Below are 10,994 nucleotides of genomic sequence, written 5' to 3'. Positions count from 1 at the left end.
GGGGGTAGGGATATACTGGATACCTTTGGGATAGGGATTGGACCTGTAATTTCTTTGGGATAGGAAACTATCCATGAGGGAATTCCTTCCAACAAAGGTAGGTCAGCATCTTCTCTGTAACTCAGTTTTAGAAAGACCATTGGAGTACTGAGAGGTCAAGGTTAAATCCTGACTTGTCCAAGGTCACACAGTCCGAATGATGTATGTAAGGTCTGACTTGAATCCAAGAGTTTCTGCTCTTAAGGCCAGTTCTCTGTTTATTATATCACTATATTCTTGTTTAGGAATAAAAAAAGACATTAAAGCACAGTACTTGTACAAAATCTGGCTGTCAATTAGTGAAGGGGCACTGAAGGTAAGCCTGTCCTATGCAATATCAATGCTGTCCTATGGCTATGAAGTGGAATATGAACCAAAAAATCTCCCACAATTTCTCTTCGTCCTGATAGTCCAGGCAAAAATGATACACGCCTGGACAGAAATAGGAAGATTTATATATACAAAACTCTGAAGAAGTGTGTAGGACGTGTGTGTGTACGGAGGGCGGGGCGGGGGGGGAGCTGGGGGTTGTGACTTCAGGTGCATTTAGGCCCGCACTTCTTGTTTATCTAACCTGACCCATCCTTCACTTCAGCCACTTCGCCGCCCCGGCAGTTCCGCAGTGACTCTGCCAGTGCTCCTGGCTCCGGGACCGCCCCGCGTTGCTACCCCAGGTCCAGGAAGTCCCCTGGGCTTTAGAAGCCGCTTCCTTTCCTCCCAACGTCCAGCCCGAACCCCAGGAGCTCCAGCCTCCTCCGCCTCGCTCCCCCGGCACTGGCGGGTCACGTGGGACCGTCGCGTCCTCACATGACGGGATTGCAGCTTGACCCCCGGGCTCGGGCGGAGCCCTGGGGGGGGCGGGAGGAGGCGAGAGGCCCCGCCCTCGTCCCCGCCCCTCCCGCGCCTCGTTCTGAATGAAGCCTCCGCCTTCCTCCTCCTCCGCCCACCCCGGGGGCGGGGCCGGCGATGGTGGGGCGGAGGCAGGAAGAGGAGGAGGGGGGTTGGCCCTCAGCCCGCCCGGCCCTGCCCGGCCAGGCCATGGAGGTCTACATTCCGTCTTTTCGTTATGAAGAGAGCGAGCTGGAGAGAGGCTACACGGTAGGGCGCGAGTCAGGGTCAGGAGGGAGCCGGCCGGCTGTTGGGGAGGGGAAAAGTACGAGGAATCCTGAGGGGGAAGTCCCCCCGGTTGCTACACCCGGTTCCCCGCGGGACGGGTTTCCCACCCCTGCTCTTCTCCCCTGCGGGGAGAAAGGGCGGGGTCCCGCGAGCTTGGAGGCGCGTTGTCCTGGAAACCGCCGCCTCCCCTCCACCTCTGCTGCCCCTCCCCCCGGCGCTCCTGCCCCCCCCATCCCCCGTCCCTTCACCTCGCATATCGGACTCCGGCAGCCCCGTAGCCCTGGGAGGTGTCGCCCGGCTCCTGGCCTGGGTCCTGGTCCACAGTGCCGAGGACTGGGTTGTGTGCACAGCTGCAGAGGCAGCCCCTCTGCTCCCCATCCTGTGGGCTGGGGGGACTCGCCCTCCGCGCTTCCACACCTTTGCTTCCCGTGCCCCCTCCCGGGACGGTTCGGCAAAATCCACTCGGGCTGCTGTCTACTCTCCCCCCCAAAAAAAGTCCCCCAAACAAAACAGAAAACTAGTCAAAATAAAAAGCTTGGGGGGAGTGGGACCGCCCCTAACCTCGAACCTACAATCTCTAACCTTTTTTCCTCCTCTGCCCCAAATAAAAAGGATGCATGGGGCGTCTCTTGAAATGACAAATTTCTGGAGTTGAATCTCTTTGGTGTTTGGGAACACAGCTTTTTCACCATCTACATTTAGTGTTAGAATATTGTTTCTTTTTGAGCTGCCTGCCACTCTGCCTTTAAAGTTACTGTCTTTTATAGCGAAAGTGGCTTATAAGAAGTTTGCAAAATTCTGTGGCTTGAATCAAGATGGACATTATTGAAAAAGCATAGATTGCTGGCTGCTCATTAGCGGAGACAACACAAAATTCTCAATTTCAAATAATTTCTAACATCCCTTCCTCCATGAAAACTTTGTTATGTCACATTGAATGCCTTTTCTGTGTCAGGAAGGTAAAAGCTTATAAGAGATAGGATTATAGACAGTGCTAGAAGGGACTTCTGACATCATCTAGTGAATAGCTATATAGATGATCTAGTCCTCTTGTTTTATAGGTTAGGAAACTGAATCCCTCAAAGGCCAAATATCTTTAAAACATAAAGAAAAGGTTTATATCTCCGGAGCAAGGTTTTGAATCAACCTCTTCTGACGACCAGATCAGGGATTGTTCCACTGTAGCATACTGCTGGTGTTTCCTGCTTTTGAGGGGTTTATGATTTATCTAGTAGGGAAGAACACAGATTGTAAAAGATTAACAATAAAAGATTTAAGCATTGGTTCAGAAAATGTCAAAGATGGTGTGCAATTAACTCTCTAGCCAAACAGGACTTTTTATTATTCCTCACACATGACACACCCATCTCCCATCTCTATGCTCACACTGTCTTCTCCTGTGCTTGGAATGTACACCTCTGCCTCTTAGAATCCCTTCTTAAGACTCAGCCATCTTCTGTGTGAAATGGAATAAAAAAGCATTAAATAGTTATATGTGCAAACTACCTCAATAGAAAATATTACATATAGAAAACGGAGACAGTCCTTGTTCTCCAAGAGTCTGCGTTTGTATTTGGAGAAGACATATAGAAAAGTTTAATTGTAGGCCCAGGGGTTTTTAGTTTGCGGTATTGTGAAGGGGAGATACTTGAAGGGACCCTGATACTTCAGCTTCTAGTGCTTTTCTTCAAAGGATTTGGAATTAGAGGACTTGGGCTCAAGTCCTAGGTTTGTCATTTACTGCTAGTAAATGACAGGAAATCATTTAATCTCTCTTGATGTCAGTTTCCTCTCTAAAACCAGAGGGTTGGACTATCTGAGCTCCCGAGTTCCCTTCTAGCTCTAAATCTGTCATTTTATTTACACATCTCTTGATATAAGCTTGAGAGCAGAAGCTTTAATTTTTCTTTGTATCTAAAAGAGAGCACTGTGATTGGTACATTGTAGGTGCTTGTTGATTGAGTGATAAGTGAATGATACAGAGAAGTGCTAATAAAGTTCACTGGACAAATGAACTTTGGAGGAAAGGGTGGTCAAGGACCACCTTAGTAGTGGGAGATTTAAGCAATGTTGATGCATTTCAGGTAAGAAGAACTTCCTGATATTAGAGGGCTATTGAAGATTTTGAACAGGGAAAATGGCATGAATAAGCTTTTGTTTTAAGAAGATTAGTCTAGTAGTCAGAGAGGCATTCATCATGTTGTAGTGGAAAGAGACCTGGCCTCAAAGCCAAGAAGACTTAGGTTCCAGTCCCACCTCTGACACATACTAGCTGTGTGACCCTGGGGAAGGCACAACCTCTCAGTTTTCTCTCTAGGCAACTCTGAGACTACAATTTTCTGAGAACGAATAAACCTACACTGGTAGAGGGAGGTCCAGTACCAATCTCTAATTTAATGGGCCATGTATCAAGAATGAGGCATAACATGGTAGCAGGAGTGAACACCGTTACCCTGTAAATATTAAAAGAAATGGAAGATCTCTAATGCGTTGTATAAGTGTTTCCTTTAAGGAAAGGACAAGAAATCTCACAAGGAAGGAATGTATGGAGGAGTAGTTGTATGTACTGGTGGAAGAGGTACCAATTCCAATGAGATCATGGATCCTTCTAAGTTAAAAAAAAAAATCTGGTGATGTCATGCAGAAGTTTTGGATCTGGGGAGACTGGAGGCAAACATTTATTAATCACAGTGGTAGCCACTATGCTAAGCAATGGAGATTCAAAGAAAGACAAAAACAATGTCCCTGTCCACAAGGAGCTCACATTCTAATGGAGAGACAACATGCAAATAACTATGTATATAAAAGATATGTACAGAATAAGTTGAAGGTGCTCTTAAAGGCCAGGGACTGGGTGGGAGGGAGAGGAATTGGGGCACCACTGATAAAAGGTGAGATTTGAGCTGTCTTTTTAAAAAAACACATTTTTATTTATCCCTTTTTTAAATCACCAGAATTTCTCCCAGTGCCCTTTCTCAGAAAGCCATTCCATGTAACATTTTTTTAAGAGGATAGAAAGAAAAAAAATCAGCAAAGCTGACCAATATATTGTAAAAGTCTGAAAATCTATGAAATGAACCACATTCCTGGACCCTGGGAGTGGGAGAGGGAGGGTCTTCTTAATATCTATTCTTTGGAGCCATGCTTGTTTTTTGTAATTTTGTGCTTTTAATATTTTTGTCGTTCTTTCTGTTCACATTGGGATAGTTGTATATATTGTCTTTTTGGCTCTGCTTATTCCATATAGTTAATATAGATATTTCTGTGCTTTGTTGTATTTATCATATTTGTTATTTCTTAAAGCACAATTTGTTTAGCCCATCTATGGGTATATGCTTTATTTTCAATTCTTTGCTACCATTTTAGTGCAGGCCCTCATCACCAAACATCTGTATTATTGCAATAGCCTGATGGTGGGTCTGCCTGCCTCAAGTCAATCTAATCTCTCCTCCATTCATACACTAAAGTAATTTTCCTGAAACACAGGTCTGATCATGTCACTCCCCTACTTGATAAACTCAAGTGGTTTTCTATTGCCTTCAGGATCAAATACAAAATACTCTGGCATTCAAAGACCTTCGTAGCCACATCTACCTTTCCAGTCTTCTTAACATCTTACTCTCTGACTCTGTGACACTGAGCCTGCTGGATGTTCCAGGAACAAGATACTCCATCTCTTAGCTCCAGGCTTTTTTTTTTCTGGCTGTCCCCTGTGCCTGGAATGCTCTGTCCTTTGCTCCAGTAACTGACCTACCTGGCTTTCTGTCATTCCTAAAATCCTACCTTCCATAGGAAGCCTTTCCCAATTCCTCTAAATTCCAGGGCCTTCCCTCTTTTAATTATTTCCCATTTATCCTGTGTGTAGCTTGCTTTGTGTATATTTATTTGCATGTTGTCTCCCCCATTAGATTGTAAGTTCCTTGAGGGCAGGAACTGTCTTTTGCCTCGTTTTGTATCCCTATCAATTATCACTGTGCCTGGAACACAGTAGGAACTTAATAAATGTTTATTAATTGATTGATTGATATGGGCACTTTCTCCTTATTAATGGTCTCCTTGGGGCTTAAGCATAGTAGTGGAATTTCTGTGTCAAAGGATGTGGAAATTTTTGTCATTTTATTTGCATAGTTCCAAAAAGCTTTCCAAAATGATTATGCTGGTTCACAACTTTACTAACAATGTTTGTTTATCTTCTGTGCTTATCTTCTTGCAACTCTTCCAGCATTAACTATTCCCATCTTTTTTTATCTTTGCCAATTTTTCAAGGTGTATGGTGAAACCTCAAGGTTATTTTGATTTTCCTTTTCCTTATTATTAGTAATTTGGAATATTCTTTCGTATGGTTATTAATAGTTTGCAATTCTTTTAAGAACTGTTTGTTCGTATCCTTTCACCACTTATCTGCGGAATATATTTTTTTTTATGTTTTATCTGTTAATTGTTTATGTATCTGGGATAACAAATCCTTATCAGAGAAAATTGATGGAAAGATTTTTTTGCCATTTGTTTCCCTTTTTAACTTAGATGTATGATTTTGGATATAGAAGCTTTTCAAAAAGTTTCAAATTATTTTTATTTCCACTTTAATTTTATCTCTATTTTATTCTATTTAATCTGTTTTATCTTTTGTAATTGTCTCTATCCTTTCTTGGGTTCAGAATTCATCCCCAGCTTATAGCTTGAAAAGTATATTATCCATTTCTGTTTTTGATAATATGATCTTTAATATTAAGGTCACTTATCCTTTTAAAATATATTGTGTATTATGACTTAGGTGTTGATCTAAGCTTAACTTCTGCCAGACTGTTTTCCAAGTTTGCCAGCAGTTTTTAATCAGGAAGGGAGTTCTTTCCTCAGTAGTTATTTTTTTCCCCCAGATTATCCAACAGTAGATTATTGAGTTCCATTGTTTCTAATTCTCCCTTGTTTAGTCTTTTCCGTTGATCGGCTTCTGTTTTTTAACCAACAGAATATCGTTTTGTTTTGTCTTGGGTTTTTTTTTTTTTTTTGGCTAGGCAGTGGGGTTAAGTGACTTGCCCGGGGTCACACAGCTAGCAAGTGTCATATATGTGTCTGAGGCCGGATTTTGAACTCAGGTCCTTCTCAATTCAGGGCTGGTGCTCTATCCACTGAGCCACCTACCTGCCCCCAGAATATCGTTTTGATGATGGCTACTTTACAATATTGTTTGAGTTCTGGAAATGCTGTTCTTCTCTAGTTATTTTCATTATTTCTCTTGATATTCTAGATGCTTTATTTCTCCAAATGAATTTTGTTGGTTTCAGAGATTATGAAGATGGGACAAAGTGTCTACTTCTTATTGGTGACATGGTCTAGAAGTTTAAGCTAAGTCTTGAAGGAAGGCAGATAAGATCTTTTTAATTTAATACATTGCTGTAGCTTCTTTGCTCATATTTTGGTTAATATTTCCACATTGATATTCATTCAGTATATTGGTCTCTCAGTTTGGTCTTGATATATTGGTCTGTCATATCCTTCTGTTTTCTCTTTAGGTATCAAAGACCAAAGGTATTTGCTAAGATCCCTTCAATTTCTGTTTTTGGGAACAGTTTATCTCATATAGAAACTAAGTTTTTCTTTGAATCTTTAATAGAATTCACTAGTAAATCCTTCTAGTCTTGATGTTTTTATTCTTTGGGAGTTTATGGCATGTTCAATTTTTTTTCTAAGATTAATTTATTTAAATTCTCTATTTCTTGGTATTTTATATTTTCGGAAATGCTGTTGCATTCCATTTATCAACTTTGTTGGCATGTAATTGGGCAAAATATTGTCTAATAGTTTCCCTTATTTCCTCTTCACTCAGTTTTCCTCTCTTTAAAAATCAGGTTTGCTAATATATATTTTATGAGGATTTTTAAAAATAAAGCTCCTTTTTTATTTATAATGGTTATTTTGCCATAATTTTTATCTTTCTCCTGATTTTCTAAATGTTCTATTTTGCCTTTGGAGTTTTTAGATTTGTTGCCTTTCTAGCTTTTTTTCTTTTACTTGTGTATGTCATTCATTTACCTGTTTTTTCCCTCTTTTTAAATCTTTTTTTCATTTTTTTCAATTAATAAGCATTTTTTCTCTTTCTTCTTGCTATTCCTCCCCTTGAAAAAAAGTAAAAAGAAAAACAAAAGCTTTGAACAATTGTGCATAGTCAAGCAAAACAAATTCCCATTCTGGCCATGTCTAAAAATGTGTGTCTTATTCTGCACCTTGAGACCATCACCTCTTTTGGGAGGTGGATAGCACGTTATATTACCAGTCCTCTGAAATTGTGTTTGGTCATTGCATTGACCAGAACTCTACAATCTTTCAGAGTTGTTTGTCTTTACAGTGTTGTTGCTACTGTATAAATTGTTCTTTTGGTTCTCTTTGCTTCACACTACATCAGTTCATAGGGTTCCTAGTTCATTTCTTATGGTACATTGCATTTAGGCATTCCCCAATTGATGGGTCACCCCTTTAGTTTCCAGTTCTTTGCCATCACAAAAGGTTCTGCTATAAATATTGAGTCCTTTTCTACTTTTTAGAATAACTTTGGTGTGTAAGCCCACTATTGGCATCACTAGACCAAAAGTTCAGTTACTTTTAAGGCATAGTAAACTATGCATTAAGGCTGGGCCACTTCACAGCTCTACTAACAGTGCGTTAAAAGACTTATTTTCTTCTCCAACATTTGTCCTTTTCTGTTTTGGTCAGTTTTGCTAATCTGATCTGTGTGAGGTGGAATCTCAGAATTGCTTTGGTGTGCATTTCTCTTAATTAGTTGTTTGTAGCATTTTTTCATATGATTGATAGTATTTCTTCCTTAGAAGAAGTTTGTATTTCTTCCTTTGCCTATTCATATTCTTTGACTAATTATCAGTTGGGGTTTTTTTCTTTTTATCTTGAGGAAGATATTTAGTCACATAAATTGTTCCTTAACAGCTGTTTTTATTAGGTCACCCAAGTTTTGATATGCTGTTTTATTGTTGTAATTTTCTTTGATAAAATTTTCAGTTCTTTTTATGATTTGTTGTTTGAGCCTCTGATTCTCTAGGAATAAATTCCTTTCTTTAATGTCTCATTATTTGATGGTTATAATTTTTATTGCATATTCTCAGTAAAGGATGTCCTTAATATTTGTATGTTTTTGCATTTTTATGAAGTTTTATAACCTTGGTACATGGTCATTTTTGTGAAGATTTGACACCCACCTGATAATATGTATACTACTTTCTATTCCTGTCCAGTAATTGCTAGAAATCTATCATATCTAACTTTTCTAAAGCTCTAATTCAAGTCCCTAACTTCTTTCTTGTTTACATTTTTATTTGTTTTTTTCTTGATCTTAGAGGGAGTATAATTATAAGTCAGCTGGTTATTTCTCCATGTAATTCAATTAACTTTTCCTTTACATACCTAAATACTATGCCATTTGGAGCATACATATTAAGTACTGATATTATTTTCTCTTCTACAATGACTTTATAAGCATAATATAGTTTCTTCTTTTAACAATTTCTGTTTTTACTATTGCTCTGAGATCATGTTTTCTGAAATACCCATGCTCTTTTTGAGTTCAGCTGAAGTATAATGTGTTGTTTAGCTAACAAAGCTTAAAACCATTCTAAAACTTAGGGGACACCTTGTATTTTGCTCCTCATCAGAACTTGGTGCAAATCTTTATATTTTCAATGTGCTTCTTCTTTTTGGAGCAGACCTATCCTAGGACAGTCAAGTGATTGAGTCTCTGGGTTTAGAATGCAGTTAGCCACTGGTGAACCATGAAATAGAACTACAGATTATACTCAGTTTTTCAGGATAAGTTATTCTTAGTCGTAAGCCTTTATTTTTGCCTTTTGGAATATTGTATTCTTAGATTTTTAAATTCAAAACAAATTTTTTTTTAATAGTGATTGCTGCCAAGTCCTGAATATGTGTCCTTGTTACATGAGGTCTTTCCTTCTGACTGCTTGCAATGTATTTCTTTTGCCTAGAAGCTCTGGATTTTGGATATGGCGTTTGCTTGGAGTTTTCATTTGGGCCTTTTTTCTAGGAAGTGACCAGTCACTTTTTTAGATTTTGACAGTCCTTGGAGTCTTTCTTTTGGATCTTTGTTTTTTTTTTATTTTTGGTTTTGTATCTTTCTTTCAGAAGCTGACCAGACAGTTTTTTCTATTTTCACTTTGCTTTTTGGTTCTGATACATGTGGGCAGTTTTCTTTTATGATTACTTGAAATATATAGGTCTAAGTTTTTTATTTTTATTTTTATTTTTAATTTATCTTGGTCTTCAGAGAGTCTGTTGATTCTTGAATTATTTCTCCTCAGTCTGTTTTCTAAGTTGTTTTCAAATAGCAGTCATCTTGCATTCTCTTCTCTTACTTCTATATTCTGACTTTGTTCTAATATTTCTTTTGTATCTTACAGACTCTTATATTGGGTTTGCTGTGTTCTCTTTTTCAGGTAATCTGTTACTTGGGGTAAGTTTTTCAACCTTCAGTTTTAAGCAGTTTTTTCATTTTTTCCCCCTTTTTTTGCTAGGCAATGAGGTTAAGTGACTTGCCTAGGGTCACACAGCTAGTAAGTATCATGTGTCTGAGGTAGAATTTGAAGTCAGGTCCTCCTACTCCAGGGCTGGTGCTCTATCCACTGTGCCACCTAGCAGCCCCCATCCTAATTTCTGCAAGAGGCTTTTCTTGGTTCCTTCCACTGCTAGTACCTTCCCTCTGAGATTACCTCCAGTTTCCCCTGTACATATTTGGTATGTATTCAGTTGTTTGCATATTGTCTCACCCATTAGAATTTGAACGCTTTGAGGTCAGCCAGGGACTATTTTTCTGCCTGAAGTAAGGCCTTGTTTTGTCCACATAATAAGCGCTTAATAATGCTTTTTGACATCTGCTGTCTAGTCTGGATGCCATGGCCAATGATGATCTAGATTAGGTAGTTTGTATTATACGATACCCTCTTCCTCAGTGGCTTCTTTCTTAGTCTTCTCATTGCTCACTATAGTTTTTGGAGGTCTCAACTAATAGTTTTAATTTTGGGGGAGAGAATGGTTGGCATTCTTAAAATCAGAGGAACAGATCTGGGGCTCAAATTATGATACTAAACAGTGAGTAAAATGCCCCCATCTTGGTTATGTTCTTTAAGGGCAGCTTCCTCAAAACTCAGGAGTCACACATGCATCTCTGCCATACAAGATATTACACCATTATGCCTGTGTCTTCCTTGTAAAAGTATTCGCAAAATTTCTTCTTTATTTTCTGCCATTCAGAAACACTGATCTAATGGGTGAAGACCACACAAAATGAAGCTGAAAAGATGGGAGAGGAGGCACCAGGAGGTACCTGGAGGGGAAATCAAACAGAGCTGCCGATGAAAACAGGAGAGTTACTTGGAAAGTTCCTACTCCTCTATGAAGGAAGGCTTTGGGAAATGTTTATGGCTCTAACCTCCAGCCCTCCAATCACGGGGGAGAGGCAACTGAGGGAGTTGAGAAAATGTTTGGTATCAAAAGCTGAGTCAGTCTACGTGATGATGATATTTCAAGTGATCAGTTTATCCTGGAGGAGGCATGATGTTCCCTGGAGTGGAAACCAACCAGAGCTGCTAATGGAAAATGGATAGATATATACTAGCTATGCAATAACTATAACTAGTGTATTCCACCTGTTAACTTTTTTTGGCACTGAATCCTCTTGGTAGCTGCCTGTATTGATTTTTCAGTTTTGGGTGACTGGTTTAGCATTTTAGGCAATGGGTGCTGCATTTGGTACTTTCTTTTTAAAAGTGAAAGGACTCGTGTTCTAGGACTCACCATAACATCACATCCTGTTCCTC

General features: G+C 39.5%; 1 protein-coding gene across 3 annotated transcripts in view; it reads left to right on the top strand.

Annotated features, from left to right (window-relative positions):
• The first annotated feature begins 1,000 nt into the window (after window positions 1-1,000).
• SNX24 (sorting nexin 24) overlaps window positions 1,001-10,994 on the top strand; it is a 238,668-nt gene continuing 228,674 nt past the window's right edge. For 2 of the 3 annotated variants that reach the window (XR_002328804.2, XM_021009526.2), the window contains exon 1: window positions 1,001-1,137. Coding sequence is in view for 2 of the 3 variants with exons in the window: in XM_021009526.2 (XP_020865185.1) it covers window positions 1,006-1,137 (132 nt within the window). In the remaining variant the exon portion in view is untranslated. Of the gene's footprint in view, window positions 1,138-10,428; window positions 10,498-10,994 lie in introns of all 3 variants that reach the window. The other variant, XM_078152966.1, reaches the window with a different exon arrangement.

Source organism: Phascolarctos cinereus, unplaced genomic scaffold (genome assembly GCF_003287225.1).
Source record: "Phascolarctos cinereus isolate Bilbo 61053 unplaced genomic scaffold, phaCin_HiC Scaffold_4;HRSCAF=312, whole genome shotgun sequence".
NCBI classification, from domain to species: domain Eukaryota; kingdom Metazoa; phylum Chordata; class Mammalia; order Diprotodontia; family Phascolarctidae; genus Phascolarctos; species Phascolarctos cinereus.
Note: the sequence above shows the minus strand (reverse complement) of the source record. Positions and strands in the feature narration are given on the sequence as shown.